This window comes from Camelina sativa, chromosome 10, assembly GCF_030686135.1.
Source record: "Camelina sativa cultivar CO46 ecotype springtype chromosome 10, ASM3068613v1".
NCBI classification, from domain to species: domain Eukaryota; kingdom Viridiplantae; phylum Streptophyta; class Magnoliopsida; order Brassicales; family Brassicaceae; genus Camelina; species Camelina sativa.
The window spans coordinates 12,297,300-12,318,222 of record NC_141889.1 but is presented as its reverse complement, the minus strand read 5'-3'; the positions used below and the strand labels follow the sequence as shown (position 1 = coordinate 12,318,222).

Below are 20,923 nucleotides of genomic sequence, written 5' to 3'. Positions count from 1 at the left end.
ATTAATATTGTCACATAATGTGATTTTATATGTCAAAATAATATGCTCAACGCTTGCAATTCAAAACTTTCAGGTATAACTGCATATACGCTTTATTTTTGGAATACATAATGAGCTAATTATTAGAATAAAGTAAATACCTTAATATCAGATAAGACCATCTCCAAACATGGACCTTTTTCTTCCCACAAACACAAAACTTTCACACGTCTTTCCATTCATATTTCGATGAATTCAAACGCGAAACATCATCGAAAAGGCTATACCTAACCATAGTTTTCTGTTTTTTGTTTTCTTCGTTGTTTTAGGTTGAATGTCAAAAGAGTCGAATAGACGTATATATACATGTAATTTAATATATATTAGATATTTACTTTTTTTTTTATAAGTGATATATAAGAATATATGTTTACCATTTTTTAAAAAATATTTTGTATAGATCTCCAGACATAAATATCTTTATTACACTTCCATTTATTTTAGAGATAATAGTAGACTTCTTAATGTTTATCATTACGACTTTTAATGCGTATATATATTTTCCATTTTTACATTAATCGTGATATTAAACTTTATTCTGTTCTGTTTTGAATATGGAATACATCTTAAGTTTATCCACCCTGCTTGACATAACGTAAAATTAATAAATTTTAATATTCCATCAAAAAATAATAATTATTACATTTTAATAAATTCAGACTGAAAAAGTTATATATAAACCATTTTCACATACTTAATACGGGTTCTTGATTCGTTTACTTCTATCATTCATATATACAATTTCAGAATTTAAAATATACAATCTCACGATATATTGAAATTTATATAATATGCAAGAACTTCAGCTTTTGGTCGATTGTATTGCTACTAATGTAATTTCGGTACGCACATTTTCATTTTTAACATGTCTCATCTCATTTACTTTAAGAACGTCATTATAAACACTGTCAATTTTAAAATTAAGCTTTATAGGAATATTATTCTTTCATAAATTATTCATCCATATAAAACAATATACAGAAAACATCAATTATAAGATCTCAGAACATTCATCATATTATTCTCTAAAATATGTTCTTCTACTCGCTTCATGCCAGAAAATTTGCTATGACACCAATATTTTTCTTTCCATATGCATTCTGTTTTTAAATAACAAAATATGTTAGATTAGATATAATAAAATCTAATAAGAATATATTTTTGGTAATTACCGTGTATCTTAAATAAAAAGGAAACGACTTAGATTCTTTGCGATAAATTCCTTCTCTGCATATAATATCAAAGAATAGGGTAGAGTTAAAGATTTACGAATAAATGTTAGTATCATGTTTTATAAAAGGTTTAATATCAGGGTGACCTTTAGACACAAATTGTTACTGTGATAATACCAAACTAAGCAATTTTAACAAACGTTATAACATTATTTTATCAAAGAATCAGGGTTAATACTGCTGTTTTAATATAAACAACTACCGAGTAATAGTTGTAATACGTCGTATTGCTAACCCTGCATCTTTCACATGCTGAATAATTAATCAATCTAAATTATGCTATATCCGAGAAAATAAGATTAAGTAATTTTGAACATTAACATTTAGTTAAATTAAGTTTATACCATAGATTTTGGGATACTATTGCACCAATAATAACCTTTCTACAAAAAAAAAATAAAGTAACTTCAAAATATTAGTATGATTTCTAAATCAAAAGTATAATATTAATAATCTTTCTTATAAAATTTTAAACAATACCTGAGTTTCAGCATACGAACATTGGTGGATTCACCTAAATGAAAACATTCGATAGACTTTGCCACCTCTACCTATTGATTTATATTTAATTATTAGAGCCAGAAACACATGAATAAATGTCAATAAAGATGATAGAATAGTTTTCTATTACAATTACCAAACATCTTTCATTAATAGTAGCATCTTCCGAAATGTTCCTGTAACTATAAACATCAGTCTTTTAATTTAGCAGCATCAAGGTATAAAGGAAATTAGTTTAGGTATACAAAAAAATATATATATACACCTAATTTTCTTGTGTGGGCACATAAAACTAAGATCACGACCATCTACTAACTCACCTGAAACATAGGAATTAGTATAATTTGATTTACAAATATTTTAATAATTCAAGAAAATATACAATATTATTCAATTAGTAAAGAAACATTACACAAAGTTTTTGTGATGCTTGAACTTGCATTCCAAACAAATACTACAGAAAAAGGATATGAATAATTAGAACACGAATACGAATACAAAGATCCATATAAAAGATCATCAAGACTATAATACAAATATAAAGTCGAGAACATGAGAGTAATTTAGGGTTTCTTCTTATTTAAAGATTTCGAATTATGGAGAATGGTTAGGGATGTACCTATTTATATTAACGAATAACCTATATTTTTAGGGTTACAAAGAAGTCGTATAATTTGGTTGGGTTTTCTATTAAGCCCATTATTATTTCAGGTTTTATGGTTTTATAACTTATAGAAATCACGTTTTTGACGATTATATAGATTAGATAATTAAGAAAATTAATCTTTTTAATTTTTTTAATTAATCTAAAGAGTATAAAGGTCCAATTTTGAATCTCATTAATGGAAAATTAGTAATCTTAAGTCTGAGGATGAATGTAGTGCGTTTCAACAACTTAAATAGAGAATAAAAGCTTGTCCGAATTTTTTTTAAGGGTAAACAACGTCAATTTTTGTGAGAATGGTTGTGAGCCATTTCGACTTCTCCTTTAATATATTAGATGGAACGTTGAACACACAACCTTCTTTTTTTTTTGGTAGAACGAAGGAGGTTATACCTCCTTCAATTTATTCAACAAGAAAAAAAAAAGAAATTACACATGAACATGCCGTGGTCTCGTAATCCCACAAACATCCGCAAAGGCAAGCCGATCAACAGTTTCCGGCATAACATCAAAAGAGTGAAAACCTACACATAAAGAAAAAGCATATTTAGCTAAACCATCGGCAAGATAGTTAGCCTCTCTATGCACGTGAACAATGCGGACTAGCCAGTCCTTCAAAATGAAGTCATAGTACAATCATACCAGGAAAGACAATAGATGCAGATCACTGATCCCTGTCTGTAGAAACCTCACCACCATCTATGAATCTATCTCCAGCTCTAAGCGTGTGATCCCGCAATCCCACGCAATGCGGAGTCCATGATAAACGCCCCACAGCTCTGCTAAAGGCGTCGAGCAACTGCCAATGTTCAGAGCGAAACCCCCTCTCCAATGGCCACCCTCATCTCGCAACACCCCTCCGGCTGTCGCTAACCCAAGATGACATGACTGTTTGAGTAATACATGACTGTTTTTCAAAACTCGAATCTCGATAAATGCTGGAAAATAAATCTAGAGATTATTTCATTTTATGTATTATATGATGATTCAATAAAACTAAAAATTGTTAAATAAAGATGATAGAAAAATTATAAGCTTAAATCTTACCAAAAATTTCTAAATATTTATGATAAATTATTTCTATATTTTAGATTTACATCTCTATCAAATTTTTTCTTCTAATAAATAGTTATGCTTTGTCTTCGAAAATGAAACAATTATTTATTTCTGGTTGTGCACGAAACCGCTATAATTAATCTATAATTCACTCGAAACATTTAACGGAGAACTTAAGAAAAACAAAACTTGTTATGTTTCTGAACTTTTGAATTTAATTATGAGTTTGTTAGCCCATTTCACGGAAAAAATCAATTAATTAATCTGTTCTATATAATCATCATTTAGGATTATTAGATTCTCATGAAGCTGATCAGAAGTTTTTGAAATCATCGGCATAATTTTTTATAACTCGCCCATCATCTTTTTATCTTCAAGATCACATGTTGATTTCACGGAGATTGAATATCTTTTCAAACACCTTGAATTAGCAAGGATGTATCTCACAGGTTCCTTTTCTTTGTCTCTTCCTCCATATTCTCTCCATTCAAAGATTTCGAGATGAGTTAACATGCATGAAGGTTGCAGTCTAAGATCATCAAGTCAAGTCTTCTTCTGGTTTTGGCTTAAGTGTGGGAGACTCTCTAACCCATTTGAGGGTTCTCTACATTCAGGTGGTTAACCTGGATAACCGAGGATTTATTCTAATCCGGTTTAGGTTGTATGATCCGCTAAAGTTTTGCCACGCGTCTCCTTCCTCTCTTAGTTATTCACACGCTTCGCACGTGAGAAGGGTTGTTGCATCTTTATGTTTACAAAATCTTCTTCTTCCTCATTAGAATTGTTTTGTATCGTGTAGAGCTAGTGAGAGAGAGTTGTAAAGAGAAAAAGAGACAGAGATCGGTGTGATCTTGTAACAGTTGTGGTGAGCTCGAGTTTGAGCTGAGTTAGTGGATTCCAGAGATCAAACTCCGGCGAGACGTAGTTTAACCACATCGGTTAATCGAACTCATTAAATCGTGTGTGTGTTCTTTTTTGCTTTCACTCAATTCAATCTTAGATCAGATAAACAGAACTTAATTGGCGAATTCGTTTTCACAAATTGGTATCAGAGCAAGGTTTAGGCTTCACTTTTCAGATCTGATCAGGAGGATGACGAATACGAAACTCAAGGTGGCGGTGTTCGATGGATCCGGTGACTTCTCTCTTTGGAAGACGCGGATGATGGCTCGCGTAAGGATTCTAGGTCTCAAGGAAGTTTTGACGAAGCAAGAGTCGTTTGCTCCTCTAACAGAGGCAAAAGAAGCAGATCCGGATAAGAAAAAGAAACAGATCGAAGATGAAAAGTCAAGCAGAGAGCTGTGTGAGAAAACGTTAGATATCAACTTCCTTAACGTCGATGACAAGGTTCTAAGGAAGATCAATCAATTTAAGACAACATCTGAGGCATGGTTAATTCTCGAGCGACTGTATCTGGTAAAGTCTTTGCCTAATCGAGTGTACTTACAGCTCAAGGTTTACAACTATAGGATGAAAGACTCGAAGACTCTAGATGATAACATAGATGAGTTCTTGAAGATGATATCAGATCTGAATAATCTTCAGATTCAAGTTCCAGATGAGGTCCAAGCCATCTTGATCTTGAGTTATTTGCCAGAGAAATATGACATGCTGAAAGAGACATTGAAGTACGGATGTGATGGAATCAAGATGGAAGACCTCATCAGTGCTGCGAAGTCCAAAGAATTGGAGCTTCATGATGAATCTGGTGCTTCTAACCAGACAGGTGAAGGCTTGTATGTTCGGGGAAAGGGATTTACAAGGAGCTCAACGAGTCAGACAGATCAAGGCAACATTATTGGTGGATTGAGATTTGAATCCAGAGAAGGAAAGAAAGTTTGTTGGTTCTGTGGGAAGGAAGGACATTTCAAGAAACAGTGCTACAAATGGATTGAGAGGAACAAGAATAAAGGTCAGTCTGATGGTACTGGTGAAGCAGCGATGATCAAAGATGATGCAAAGGACCTTGTCGGCTTGGTGGCTTCTGAGGTTAATTTGATCATGGGAGAAATCACTCAAGATGAATGGATAATGGACATTGCTTGTTCTTTTCATATGACACCGATAAGGGAATTTTTCATCGAGTTGAAAGAAGTTTTCTACGGTAAAGTTCAAATGGCAAACAACACTCATTGTTAGGTAAAGGGAGTTAGTTCATTTAGATTTCAAAATTCAGATGTAACCACATTCTTACTTCATGAGGTTAGGTATATGTTTGACATCTCAAGGAACCTGATCTCGGTTGGCACACTCGAAGCAAAAGGATGCGAGTTCAGAGGTGGGAATGGAGTCATGAAGATTGTAAAGGGTGACACAGTTTTCATGAAGGGAGTAAGACGTCAATCTCTCTATATTTTTCAAGGCAGTGCAAGAGTTTCAGAAGCTTGTATTGTCGAGTCAAGGAAGGTTGTAAATGAGGACAAAGGAATTGCCAAAGCTTTGTTGTGGCATAGTAGACTGGGACATATCCGTCAAAAAGGTCTGCAGGTATTAGAGAAGATGGTATGTCTAGAGGGTTGTGGATCTACTAAGATAGGTTTCTGCGAGGATTGTGTTATCGTTAAAACACAAAAGGTCAGTTTTGGTCCTGCTCAACATGTTATTAAAGAAAAACTGGATTACATTAACTCAGATCTTTGGGGATCTCCCAATGTCTCAATGAGTTTAGGAAGGTATCAGTACTTCATTTCTTTCACTGATAATTTTTCGTGGAAGGTGTGGATATATTTTCTACGTTTCAAGGATGAGGCCTTCAAGAGTTTTGTTAACTGGAAGAAAATGGTTGAGACTCAATGAGAGAGAAAGGTTAAAAGGCTTCAAACAAATAATGGTCTTGAGTTCTGCAATCATTAGTTCGACAGTTTCTGCAAAGATGAGGGTATAGTGAGGCACATGACTTGTACTTACACTCCACATCAAAATGGAGTTGCAGAGAGGCTTAATCGAACAATTATGAACAAAGTGAGAAGTATGTTGAGTGAGAGTGGCCTTGGTCAAAGGTTTTGGGCCGAAGCAGCTGCAACATCGGTCTATTTGATAAACAGATCTCTTTCATTTTCCATTGACTTCAAAGTTCTTGAGGAGGTGTCGTCATCAGCAATGCCATCGTTAAATGGTCTGAGGAGGTTTGGTTGTTTGGCATACGTTCATTCTAGTGAGGGAAAGCTTGAGCCTCGAGCTAAGAAAGGAGTTTTTACTGGTTATCCAGAAGGAGTTAAAGGTTTTAAAGTTTGGCTTCTGGAAGATAAAAAGTGTATTGTCAGCAGGAACGTTGTGTTCAGAGAAGACGTCGTGTACAAAGAAATAAAATCTAGACAACAATCAAGTAATGAACAAATTCCTTTAGGTACTGTTGATGTTTCTAGTTTTGATTTTGCAGGTATAGACAGGGAAATTCAGAATTTTGTTCAAGGTGGAGTCATCACGGAGGCTTTGACTCAGTCTCAGCAGTCATCTGGTTCTCAGCTGATTCAGGAAGCCGGAGATCAAGGGAATCCTATTGTAGGGCTTAGCGGTTATATGTTGGCTCGAGATAGACCTAGGAGACAGATCAATCCTCCGGTCAGGTTTCGAGATTATGAGGTGGGAACAGAAGAAAAGGATCTTACGGCTTATGTTTGTTGTATAAAATAAGCTGGAGGAGGTTCAGAGCCTTCAAGCTTTGAGGAGCTGAAAATGAATCACTGGCTTGCAGTTAAGTGGGTTCTCAGGTACATTCAAGGTTCAGTTAGAACATGTTTGAACTTCAGCGGGAGAGGGGATTTCATAGTTACTGGCTACTGCGACTCAGACTATGCTGCTGATCTTGATCATAGGAGATCAATCTCTGGGATGGTTTTCACTATGGGAGGTAATGTTGTAAGTTGGAGATCGTCACTTTAGAAGGTTGTGGCTCGGTCGTCTACGGAGGCAGAGTATGTGGCATTGTCAGGAGCCGTAAAAGAAGCAGTTTGGTTGAAAGGATTGGCTGAAGAACTTGGTTTTCCACAGCAAACAGTTGAGGTTCACTGTGACTCTCAAAGTGCAATAGCACTTGCGAAGAATGATGTGTCTCATGAGCGAACCAAACATATCTCTATGAAGTATCATTTTATCAGGGATCTTATTTACAAAGGGGAGATTACAGTTATGAAGATTCCTACAGAGTACAATTCTGCGGACATTCTCACCAAGGTGTTACCTATTGCCAAGTTTCAGGAAGCATTACAAATGCTTCGGGTTACCAGAAACTAGTCTCGTCCTGCTGGACGTTAAACGGGTATCCGGGTTTTTGGATAAAAGGATCTTAACCAAGTGATTGATCTCAGACTAAGGTGTAGATTTGAAGGTTGTAGTCTAAGATCATCAAGTCAAGTCGTCTTCTGGTTTTGGCTTAAGTGTGGGAGACTCTCTAACCCATTTGGAGGGTTCTCTACAGTCATCTGGTTAAGCTGGATAAACCGAGGATTTATTCCAATACGGTTTAGGTTGTGTGATCCGCTAAAGTTTTGCCATGTGTCTCCTTCCTCTCTTAGTTATTCACACGCTTCGCACATGAGAAGGGTTGTTGCATCTTTATGTTTACAAACTCTTCTTCTTCCTCATTAGAGTTGTTTTGTATCGTGTAGAGCTAGTGAGAGAGAATTGTAAGGATTGTAAGGAGAGAAAGAGAGAGAGAGATCGGTGTGATCTTGTAACAGTTGTGGTGAGCTCGAGTTTGAGCTGAGCTAGTGAATTTTGGAGATCAAACTCCGGCGAGACGTAGATTAACCACATCAGTTAACCGAACTCGTTAAATCTTGCGTGTGTTCTTTCTTTCTTTCACTCAATTCAATCTTAGATCAGATCAACATATCTTAATCGGCGAATTCGTTTTCACAATGCATTTAGGAACTGAACACGTACGATTCCAAGAAAGTGGCAAATTCTCAATTTCATCGGTGTTCTTGTTAAGATACAAGAGAAAGATTAAAACATCTACTTAAATTTTAGTTCACCGGAAGTTGTATGCGCATGATTGAAATAATTAAGGGAACGAGTACGAACCCAGTCGATAAGAAGCAGTTTTAGTTTTGGAGAATTTTGAAGTAAAACCATAAGTGGTTCCAACCAGTTAAAATCATTTGGTTGTTGTATCCTACCCTCTACAAGCTGAGAGAATTTATTGGTGTTACAATACTTAACCTGCCATGAATATATAGAGTCACTACATAAGTGGTCGTTTGAAATATGACCACTAGAAACAAAAGTTATATTAAGAGAAATTAGCCCTGGGCATTCGGGTCCGCGGGTCGGATCCGGGTAGGAACCGATCGGATCCGGTTCTTTCGGTTACACAGATTTTTTATCCATTTAACAACCGTTAAGATTCGGTTCGGATATCGGTTCGGTTCCTCTCGGTTCCGGGTCGGTTCGGTTCTATAATTTGTGGAACCAAATCAGAACCGAAACTTGAATATTCAATCTTTGGTTGGGGTAAAATGGATCCATTTGTACCCGAATGTAGCAAAATACCCGAAAATGAAAACAAAAAGTTGAGACATCAAAGTTCAAACTTATTTCCTAACAACAAGAGACATCAAACACCAAACAAGAGACATCAAAGCTCAGACAACAAGAGCAAGACAAACAAAAACTTGAGACATCACACTCCAAAGTTCAGACATCAAACTATCAAAGAGAAAAGATCAAACTTGAAACTTGAATGCTACTTGAAACGAATGCTACTTGAAACCGTCCTTGTCTCCTTGGCTTGGCTCCTTGCGAGTTGAATTCATTTCAGGTTCAGGATATCATACTCTACATAACAAAACGGACATCAAACTTAACATTCAAACTTAAAATTCATCAAAGAGATGAGAGATCGAAAGTGTGTCATCAAAGAGACATCAAACTTAAAATTCATCAAAGAGATCAAAATTTGATTTGAAATTGGAACTCACTCTAGTACTCTACAGTCTTTGCAAGTTGAACTCAGGATCAAACTCTACATAACACAACAAAACAAAAGATCAATTTTCAGAAATAGAAAGTAAAAAGCACATTTGAGTTAAAAGAGTTTAATAGAAGATATTATTACCTCGCATGAGCTCATCTTGCAACTCCACATCCGCAAGCATTTGTTGGATTGTTATCACTCCCTTTTCATTGACATGAATCTCACATTTCATCCATTGCTCTGTGCACATCAAGACTTCAATCATGTAGTGGGTTAAGCAGCTTCTTTGTGGGTTTAATATCCTCCCACTAGTGCTAAATGCAGATTCCGATGCTACTGAAGACACTTGCATTGCAAGTATGTCTCTAGCAATAAGTGATAGAACCGGGAACTTTGGGCTATTGATCCTCCACCAAGATAACAAATCATACTCAGCACCATTTAGAAGGGTCGGATTCTCCACATTTTCTTTCAAATACAACTCCAGCTCATTTGATGAATCTTGAATTCCTAGTTCTTTAACCACCTCTTTGTAGATATTCTCCATGCTTTCATAACCAACGGTTCTCTCAAAATAATCACTTCCAACTTGCTCTTGAGACTGAGAAGTTGCTCTTTGGGACTGAGTAGATGTCTCTAATTCACCACTGCCACTTCTATTGACTAAAACACTATACTCTGCAAACATATCCTTAAGGATTTGCAAGACTGAATCATGAAGATGAGTAGCCTCAACACTATTCTTACCATAAAGTGTGTCAAAACAAAGCTGAGCAAACTTCATCTTCTTTCTTGGGTCGAATATACTTGCTACTATCAACAACTTATTCATTTCAACCTTCTCTCCAAAAGGATCCCAATACTTCTCTAATTTCTCTAACATAACCAATGCTTTCCATCTCAAATTTGCATCAGGACCAGTACTTGCAAATAGAGAAGTAATGTTTTTTATGATGGTAACCATCTCATTGTATATCTTGTGGGAGCACACAGAAGTTGAAGCTGATAGTACTAGTGTAGACTTGTAAAAGATGACAAGAAACTGAACCAACCTCTCAACTGCATCGAAATCCTTCTTGACTGATGGTCCAACCCTTTTTGTCCCATCCACTTTTTCCTCAAAGTAGCCATTATAGACTTTGTCTTCAGCTTGCATCTTTTCAAATGCCACCCTAAACCTCAAAGCTTGTTCTAACATTAGGTAAGTGGAGTTCCATCTGGTCTTGAAATCTAAAGGTATGCTTCCACTTTTAACTTTTGTTGTTTCCACTCGAAGATCAAATGCTTTCAATCTGTCTGTTGTACCTCTCAGAAAATGAATTCCATTCCTGATGGCAGCCACACTGTCATCTACCTCTTGCAGACCTTAGATGCAAATAATCAAATTCAATATATGAGTGGCACACCTTAGATGCAGATAATCACCCTTAAGAATAAATGCATCATTCCCATTAAGTTGTGTAAATGTTTCCTTGAATCTCCTTATTGCTGAACTGTTAGCAGTGGCATTGTCTACGGTGATACAAAAGATTTTCTTGATGTCCCACTCTTCCATACAATCCATAAGAACCTTGGAGATTGTTGAACCTTTATGATCCGGAACATTTTTGAAACCAATGATCAGCTTCTTTAACTCCCACCAAGCATCAATATAATGAGCAGTAATGACCATATATCTATTTCCAGTATATGGAGCCACCCAAATATCGGTTGTTAATGACAACCTCTGTTTATTCTCCTCAAGCACCTTCTTCATAGCTGCTTTCCTCTTAACAAACATCTCCACAAGATCTCTTGTTGCTGTTCTACGAGAGTGCGGCTTATACAACAGAACTTTGGCACAAAAGTGTCTCCAAGCTAAGCACTCTATGAAAGATAATGGCAGCTCAGCTAAAACCAACAACTCATTAGAAGCTTCCCGAAACACAAATTCAGACACTTTACTCAATCTAAGATCACCATTAACACCATCAGGACTAAACACATTCTGCTTTTTTCTGTATGAGCAGCTTGCCATACCTTGTATGACTTGCATGCAGTTAGTAAATGCTTAGATAAATTGGAGGTACCGGACTTGCTTGGACATTTCATTTGTTTCCCACAATAATGAAAATTGCATAAGTCATTATTGCCCTTCTGTTTAGTAAAGTGTTCCCAGACCCACGATGTCACTGCTTTCTTCTTTGTGTTAGAACCATCCTCAATACCTCCTTTACCATGTTTCCTCTTGTTGTTAGCTCCAGGAACAAAACTAGGTGAATCAACATCATCGTCTCTTTCACCATCATCTTCATCACTCAATGGAAACTGATCATTTGGTGGAGGAGGATCAAAAGACGCCATCTGCAGCATTAAGAAAAAATATTTAGCCATTGAACATGACAGCTTACAAACAAGACCAAAACATTGAACATTACAATTTACACCAACGAAATTGTAAAAATCAGATTAAATCTTACAAACCATACATCACAAACACTCTTACAAACCATACATCACAAACACTCTTACAAATATCAATACGTACCGTTGCTATGTTCAAAGCTAAATCGAAAAATATGAGAGAAGAGAGCATAAACTTGTCACCGGGGTAAGACATAATTAACTATTATACTTGCTTTCTCAACGCAATGTGTGTTTTCAATAGTGCAATAGTCTCCCGTATTATCATAGACGACGATTGTCTTTAGAGCAGGACAATCTATAAACAAAGACCCTCTAATATCTCCTCTACCATCATTCGTATCATACTCATACACTAATATCTCTAACGAAGATACATTCAAATTGAAAATATTCACGTTGTCTTCAAAATTTCGTTTCACATGTAGTTGCATCTTATAAGTTCGATATGCATTTTTCCAAATTGAGGGTAAATATACAACAAAAATAAAATTTCAATATATTTTTTAAAGGGAATTTATCACAAATGTATTTTGATTAATTAATAATATTATTTATTTCTATGTTTTTAAGATCGAGTTTTCATTACTTTTTGCATTAACGACCATCATAAGCCATCATCTATTGGTTGGACAGTTGGTTCCTCAATACAAATAGGGAACTAGAAGTTTATTGTTTTATCATTTTTTTCTTTTCCTCTTCGTTATTTTGTATTCTTATTCCCCCTATTCCTTTTTGTTCTTCAATGGATTACCAATTGAAGTACATGAGTTAAATATAATTTTTTATTTTGAGATTATTTATCTATTCATCTCTTTAATTATGGATATTTTTTTTTTCTAAAAAACATTTTATTAATAAAATTTAATTATCATTTTCACTATGATGCTACATGTTGCATTTTTAGAATAATTTATATCTATGAAAATGTATAATTAAGGAAAGTAACAGTCACAGTTTTTTAACAGTTTTTATTTTTGTTATGAATCAAATTTTAAAAGAAATATTCTCAAAATCATTATTATTTCACTACTTCTTTAATTTTCAATTTCATTTTCATATTTCGTTAACTAATTTGTTCATCAAACGAATTGGAAGATTTGTTTCTCGAGAAAAGATTTGTAGATCTTCTTTACCATAATTGTAGAATATATATATTTTATAGATCTTCTATAACTGATCTAAGAATTTTTACTCCGTGATATTAGCAATGTCTTCCTTTTTTTGTTGATTGTGTCAATATTAGCTACTTTGTATATCTTATTACAGTAGGGGGCGATTAAGCTTCTTTCTGCTCTGCTCTTCGTGTAAGTGTTTTTTTTCTACATTTTAAAGATTGACTTTTAGGGTTTACTTGTTATCGGATTTGGGAATTTTTGGTGTTACGGTTTGGTCCATAGAGTCGTACGTCTAATAATCTTATGGTTTTTATTATGTTTGCTTCATAAATCGATCTGTGCCATGTCTATAATATTATTGTAATAATTAAGGCTGTCATCCGTAAGATCTAAAATCCTACACTTAATCCTTATTTCCGTAGTTTGGAGGCGAGAGATATGTCCGAGATCACTAATGAAACTTCCGGAGAGGGCACTTTGACTAACAACATTCAAGATTATGGTTAGTATTTTCTTTTGGGCAAACCGGTTAGTATTAACATTCTTTGATTATACAAAGTATTTTCGTAGTGGATTTAAATAACTCGGAAATTGTTATATAATTCCTAGGATCAAGTCCCTCTAAACTATATGGGAAATTTACATGGAAGATTGAGAAATTTACACAAATCAATGAGCGAGAGATCCGTAGCAATGCTTTTGAAATTGGTGGACACAGTTGGTATGTGAAATGACATATTGATAATAATTAAGGTTGAAACTTTGTAAATTTTGTAAGCTTTTTTGTTTTCTTTATTATTTACCTATGACAGGTATTTGTTAGTTTATCCACGAGGGTGTGGTGTTACCAACCATCTCTCTCTCTTTCTATGTGTTGCAAACTACGAGAAACTTCATCCAGGTATAAATTTTATTGTTTGTTTTGTTTTATCTCTCTCGATTTGTAAACCTTTATCATCATCATTTAGGTTATAACATTTTGAGACAGGTTGGAGTCATTTAGCTCTGTTACTGTAGCTGTAAAGCATAAAAATCCAAAGAAAAATCCAAAGAAATCGAAGTCTTCAGGTTATTTTCTGTATCTATTAACTTTATTTGAATCAGTATGATAACGCAGACAAACTGAACACGTTCTTCGCAGATACGTTTCACCAGTTTTGGAAGAAAGAGCATGACTGGGGATGGAAACAGTTTATTGAGTTACCTAGATTACATGAGGGGTTCATAGATAAGTTTGGTGATCTTGTATTTAAAGCTCAAGTTCAAGTAATTAGGTAAATGCCAAGATTTAAATTATGATATCTCTTGAGTGATATATGTATCTAACAACATATTATTCCATGCATGCCACCATTAACATACAACCAATTTTTCTTAATTACTTGTAGAGAGTGTGTGAACCGACCCTTTCCTTGCATTAAAGGTCGGTATAGGAAGGAACTTGTTAGGGTTTATTTAAAATCTGTAGAGGAAAAGTTCCGGAGCTTTGTGGAAGAGAAAAGAAGCAAGTTTGTGAAGTTGTTTGACGACAGAAAGCGATGGAGGAGGTAATTTTTTTCATGTTTTTTCATGTAAGTTCGTTCTTCATCAAGAACGAACTTACATCCACTTTGGTGATGGATTTCTTGTTTTATGGGTTAAAGTCTCTTGAAGAGAATAAGAGCCATTTAGAACGACTTGTAAAAGTGGTTGTGAAATAATTGTTCCGCAGTAACCAAGTTGAGTCCGCTATGAAGAGTCTTGAAGAGTCCACTAAGAATGACAGAGAAAATGATGACAAAGAACTCGCTTTGAGCACTATTGATGAAGACGAAACTAAGACTGAGAGAACAACTGATGCCAAGAAGTTTCCAGCTGTAATTGCTAACGTGGAAAACGATATGTGTATTGTCAAAGAACCGATGTTACTTCTAAAGAGATTTGTTCTTGCGCCATTGCCTGAAATGGGTTCTCCAAACCTTGTGCAGGTTAGTTTTCAGCTCCTGTATAGCTCCAGAACTATTAGAAAAAATTACTTGTACATGTTGATAATATTTTTATTTTTCTTTTCAAAAATTTCTTTAGCTTAGGAGTGCTGCAACACAGCATGATATGGAGACCGATGAGAAGCAATTAGCTGATTTTGGTAGATGGGCCTTGGAAGTATTTGTTCTTGACCATATCTTCTGCAACAAAATTGAATTCGCATACGAAGACGCTCTTGCATTGGAAAGGCAAGAAGAGCTTATTCATGAAGAATAGCTTATAAACAAAGTCAACAAATGTTTTGTTGGGAAAAAAAAATGAATGAATTCTTTTTAAGTGTTTTTATTCATTTATTTGTAGAATGTTCTGGATTTTAAGACGTTTTAAGATAAGCTTTCTAGTTTTTAATTATGTGATAAAACCTAAGAAGAAAATGGTGGTTATGTTTTTTTTTCTCCTTAACTCGTTCGATTCTTATACATTGACTAGCATATAGATTCTGTCTTTAGTCCACTAGTGTATCGTTTTAACTTTCTAAGCAGGTTTAGTTTTAACTTTTAAGTATGTGCTGATATGGTTTAATATGATAGTTTAGTACTTTAGTTTTTCTGTAGTATTGTTCGTTACATTTTTGTTAATTAACAAAACTAAATCAATGGTATATCTAGTTATCTACTATGGGTTACACATTGGATGAGACATTTTGCTGAAATGTCACAATTACACTTGTTGCCTTTGGTCAAACAGGTTATAATACAGAAGTCAGTCTTGAAACAAAGTTTTGGCTTATTTTAGTCAGTCTTTTCTGTTGTTGATTAGTTTCAAACTTTCGATTAATGAAGAAGCATGAGAATTGAAAACTACAAAAAGAGCCCATAGTTTCTCTAGTTCAACCATAACTGAACTAGGACTAAAACACTCATCAGATTCAGGTCTAACCTTAAAAATCGTAAGTTAGTGCCTATGCATAGTTAGAAATTCATGGTTTTGGACCTTTTTGGTTCACTTTTGTCACTACTACTACTACAACTATAAAAGCTAAATTTATTGTTACATTATTCATTCTCTTTAAAGTCTTCGCTCACACGTCACAAACTGCAAATCACTGAAATGATTACTAAATTAATGAAAAGCTTTTGGGATATTTTAACATAAAACGAAATTATTTTCTTCTATTTATTTTATTAGTTTCTCCTTTTTGTTTTTTTCTCCCAGTTTTTAGTTACCAAATAATGGACATGTTCCATCTGTAGTCTGTACCAAGCACAAGCAACATTGCTTCCTTCATGCTTTGACCCTTAAAGTTCAAACGTTAACAAAAAAAAACAAAATTCTCCATTTCAATCTTCTTCTTCTCCAATGGGTTCAACATCCATTGATGAAGATCGCGTGGAAGAGAGAGAAGAACTCATGGTGTCTTACAGTGAGAACAACAGTCAACCTATGATTAAAAAAGCGCACTTTTTGAAACCATGTGTCACCTCCATTGAAGGTATGCTTCGTCCAGCTTCTTGTCCTGAGTTAAAGGCTTCGTCTTTGTGTGTTTCCTTTCGTGGGTGGAGGTTACCCAACAAAAAGTTTCAGTTTTGGGCTAAAAAAATGGCTGCTTTACACAAACCCACTTGGTTAAAATCTGGGATTTTTGAAGCAATCAAGGCATGAGGCATCCACTTACAAAATCCAGAAAAACCCGTCTTTGATTCTCTCCCTAGCTCAGAACTGGTGTCCTGAGACCAATACCTTTGTGTTCCCTTGGGGTGAAGCAACCATAACCCTCGAAGATGTCAATATGCTTCTGGGTTTTTCGGTTTTGGGTTCGTCTGTACTCGCTCCTCTTGAGAGCTCAGGGATGAGAGAAGCAGTGGAGAAACTGGAGGAACGAGAGGAGGAGAGTATGAGTCAGGATTCATGGATTTCAAGCTTTGTAGATGATAAAATGGAGCATGAAGCATTTCTAGTGTTGTGGCTTTCGAAATTTGTGTTTCCAGACAAGTTAGGCCGTTCGGTTAACAGTGATGTTTTCTCAATAGCTGTTCGTCTAGCAAGAGGTGAAAGGGTTGCTTTAGCTCCTGCGGTTCTCGCAAACCTATACCATGATTTGAGTCAAATCTGTGCTTTAGCCTCTACGAAAAACGTTTATCCCAATTCTCTGTTTAAGCTTGTCCAAGTATGGATATGGGAGAGGTTCAAGAGTATAAGACCAGAAGCTAAGGTGATACCTTGGGGGAGTAAACCAAGAATTGCTCAATGGAGCGGTCTGAAACAGATATTTGGGGATGAGGGACTGATTCTTTTTGATGGTAATTTTGATTGGCGTCCCTATACTGAACCTTAGGAGAATTGGAACCCACCTCGGTTTTACCTTGAAGATGCTAAGTGGGTGAGGATTGGTGAGAGTCTTGATGGTGATGACCATGATGAGTTTGTGTCGTTTGCTAGATGTGTGAGAGTTTCTAAGCTTGTTGGTATAGGTTTAGTAGAGAACTACTATCCAAACCGAGTAGCGATGCAATTCGGATTGGCGCAAGATCTTCCTGTTTTGGCTACTCATCACAGCAGAAACTCCACAAAAAAAGAAGCATGGGATGATTACAACACATCTCTTGATGGTTTAAGGCTATACATTCCTTCTCGTCTTGCCACAGCTTCAGTTACTGCAAGATACCGAGACTGGTGGACGAAATCTGTTTCAGAGAAGCGGAAAAAATCGACCGAAACTTTCAATGTAAGCAGTACAGTTGAACATTATGATGATAGTAATGATGATATACTTCTTAAGGTATTGCCATTGAGCCAAATCCTTCAGAAGCAGAAAGCCAAGCAGTGGCCAAACAAGAGACGCAAGCGAGCTTGTGAGGATGATGAGAGTTCTGATACAGAAGATGATGATAACATGACCATTGATCAGAGGGTCAAATCTATGAAGAAGTGTAGTGATCATGTAGAGAATACTGAAGGAGAAAGAAGTAGACTTGAAGTAGATAACAAGAATGTTTCAGGCCTTCCTCAAAAGCTTGCTTATGGAGATGAGACTGTAGCAACACAAGCAACAGAGCAAAAGAATGATGAAAAGAACTCCTCAAATCCTTCTGATGAAGATGTTGTTACTGATGCTGAAAGATTGAAGCAGAGAAAGGTAGCAACCATCGCTCAGAGGATCAACTATAGAAAGAAGTGGGCCAATATGGAGAATACTGAAGGAAAAGGAAGTAGACTTGGAGTGGATAAAAATGTTTCAGATCTTCCTGAAAAGCTTAATGATGAGACTGTAGCAACAAAGGAAACAGAGCAAAAGACTGAATCAGTAAGCAAAAACCTTTCAAAGCCTTCCAATGGAGCAGCAACTGAGAAGCAAGAAGATGATGAGGAGAGATTGAAGCAAAGAAAGCTTGCAATAGAGGAGCTAGCATTGAAGATGGAAGCTCGTATTTTGAAAGTAGAGAACACATTGGCCAAGATCAAACAATGGAAACTCGGAAGAACTCACACCAAAACTTCTGTTTCTGCTTAAGAATGGCTTCTATGCAAAAAAAAAAATGATAACTTTTGGTATTTTTAGTGGAATTAATCAAAAAAATTCGTAATTTTACTATTTTCACTAAAGCCACTTCACATTTCTTCTAGCGTCTTCGTCTTCTTCTTCTCCAATGACTGCTCTCTCACTCACACTCACATCGTTACCATTCTCCTATGCGTTTTCCTCGACCACGTGCAAATCACGTGCCTCTCCTCCACGTATCACCGCTGTATCGTTGTTGGATTCTACCCGAAGATCGGAGCTTCGACAAGATCGTCGGCGATCAATTGAAGCAGCCGTGTATGGTGACATCCGCAGTTCCGATTTGTCGCAGGTGATGGAACTGGAAGATGAATCTGATTTCGAGAAGCTTCTCTCATCGGATAATCGGATCTCCATAACAGGCTTCGGTTCTCTTCTCTCCGGTTAGTACACTTCCTTCCTTCGTTTTGGTGCATTCATTTGAATCATTCATTGATTTGGTTGCTTTAACAGAGAGAAGCGCGAGGAGTACATTCCCAGATTTGGAGAACTTCAGAATCGCGAAACTGCAAGGATTCAGAAGAGTTTTCGCACACTCCGCTCCGATCTTCTTCGAGCGTGGCATCGCGAATCCTGTAACTAAGGTTCTCATTCTCAAAATTGGTTCTGTATTGGGGAAAAAAGAAATGGAGAGCTACCTAGGAAACTGATTCTGAAACTTATGTGACATGAATCATAGATTGTAGATATTGATTTTGGGATTAGATATACAAAGACTCTTCTTCTTTAGGTACTGATGATTGTGATGAAATGAAACCAGGAGATTTCAAGTTTGAGTGTTGAGCCATGTGAAGGAGAGAGCCTTGTGGTTACTGTCTTTGAGATCAAAAGCTCTGAGGTATGTATACCTAAAGATAACTTAAGTGCTTCTCTCTTTTGTTACAAAGTAATATGTATTCTTCTTGACGGTTTTGATACACCAAACAAACAGATTCCGGCTTTTATACGAAGGGAGCTTGAATTCAGGTTTCTTGCTGTGAGTCACTAGTTCCTTTGTCTTCTCTTAATTCCAAGATATTTAGTGATAGATATGTCGTATTGTGTTTGACACTGCTAATACGTTTTCCTTACACATATAGGTTGTTCCTGAAACATTGGAAGGCAAACCTTACACCAATTCTGCGGTTCGTCTAGTTTAAACGAATCTTTGTTCTTAGTGACATTTCTTTTGTTTGTTTACTCTTTGCCAAGTCTGAGTTTTTAAGGCATGAACAGGTACTTTGTAGTCGATACAGTGATGAGGAGTTTCTCCAGATTAGATGCAAAGGTTGGTTAGGCCCTTCCAAGTCTATCTAAGTGTATCAAATTTTGAAGCTATTTTAGAATTTATTCATGTTTTGTTTTTCTGCAGGAGACAAAGAGATTTACTTTCAACATTATGGAAGATTCAACATCGAGAAGATATGGCGGGACGACATCTTACCTTGTCGTCTCTATCTAAGACACTGGTACACTCTCCTTACTTTATCTAACTTTTAAGCTAAATGATCAGTTTAACAGACCAGCAACCGTAACTTGTTTCAAATGAAAATGAGAGAAACATGTGTTGGCTCAAACAACAACTAATACTGTTTAACCAAAACTTAGTTCTTAAACTTTTGGTAGTTGGATAGAAATCTCATAGCTTTCCTCTATATTTGGATTTAAAAAATTTACACGTTGAAGATTCTCTTGTATTTGCAGTGTGTTGGCTGCTAAGAATCTTGGAGATGAAGCTTACAATAACTTTCTGGATCATACATTCTTGGGAGATCGAAAAACAACCATCAGAGAGTATTTAAGTACCACAGGGTCTGGTATCATGGAAGAAGAACCCCCGGAGGCTCTCAGGTCTAGATATGGAGGTTGATCAAAAACCAAAGATGTAAAGATGATTGTTATTCTGTCAAATTTGAAACTTTAAAAATAAATAAATAGACTGATAGGTGTTAATGTTTTAATATTGACAGCTTTAATTTAACTATTTTGACAAAAAAAAAAAAAAAACCTAAAATCCGAGATTAAAAGAAAAAAAAAAACATCAACAAACCCACATCGGAAGTTTTGAGAAAAAGGGTGTATCTTTGGGGCTATAAAAAGAAACGCGTTTTCTCATTTTATGTAACCCGTTTCTGTTAGAGGTGAAGGATGATCCGTCAATGATCGTTTAGAGACGGCGGATCGTGCCGGCACAGAATTTGACGAACATTATTAAAGGCGAGTGGGCCTTGCCTTACTTTGGTTGGGCCTGCCCGTCAATTTTTGGAAGCCTCGATCTCACAATCGAGGCTCTGCTGAAACCAAATTAATATAGAAACTTCACCTAACCGGATCAACCCAATGAAACTGAACCAGTCTGAACGACATTTCACATTTAATGTACCTTAATTATTTTCCATTTAGGCATTTACCATATTGCCATCAAATCGAACTGAAAACTGAGTCTAAACTATTAACTACTGTAATGGATCTTCATGAAACCAGTGCATA

The 20,923-nt window shown here is 35.8% G+C and overlaps 1 protein-coding gene and 2 pseudogenes across 3 annotated transcripts; all 3 read left to right on the top strand.

Annotated features, from left to right (window-relative positions):
* The first annotated feature begins 13,368 nt into the window (after window positions 1-13,368).
* LOC104718788 (TNF receptor-associated factor homolog 1a-like) lies at window positions 13,369-15,284 on the top strand (annotated as a pseudogene). The gene is made up of 6 exons (XR_015568103.1): window positions 13,369-13,432; window positions 13,766-13,831; window positions 13,919-13,998; window positions 14,072-14,196; window positions 14,364-14,897; window positions 14,995-15,284. The product of XR_015568103.1 is annotated as a TNF receptor-associated factor homolog 1a-like (transcript).
* An 878-nt stretch (window positions 15,285-16,162) lies between these two features.
* LOC104718787 (uncharacterized) lies at window positions 16,163-18,487 on the top strand (annotated as a pseudogene). The gene has a single exon (XR_015568983.1). The product of XR_015568983.1 is annotated as an uncharacterized LOC104718787 (transcript).
* LOC104718785 (uncharacterized) lies at window positions 18,321-20,394 on the top strand. Its single transcript, XM_010436593.3, has 8 exons — window positions 18,321-18,837; window positions 18,908-19,038; window positions 19,215-19,292; window positions 19,386-19,430; window positions 19,534-19,578; window positions 19,670-19,721; window positions 19,806-19,902; window positions 20,138-20,394. The coding sequence occupies exons 1-8, from the start codon at window positions 18,543-18,545 to the stop codon at window positions 20,301-20,303; spliced, it is 909 nt and encodes a 302-aa protein (XP_010434895.1). The 5' UTR covers window positions 18,321-18,542; the 3' UTR covers window positions 20,304-20,394.
* The last annotated feature ends 529 nt before the right edge of the window (window positions 20,395-20,923 follow it).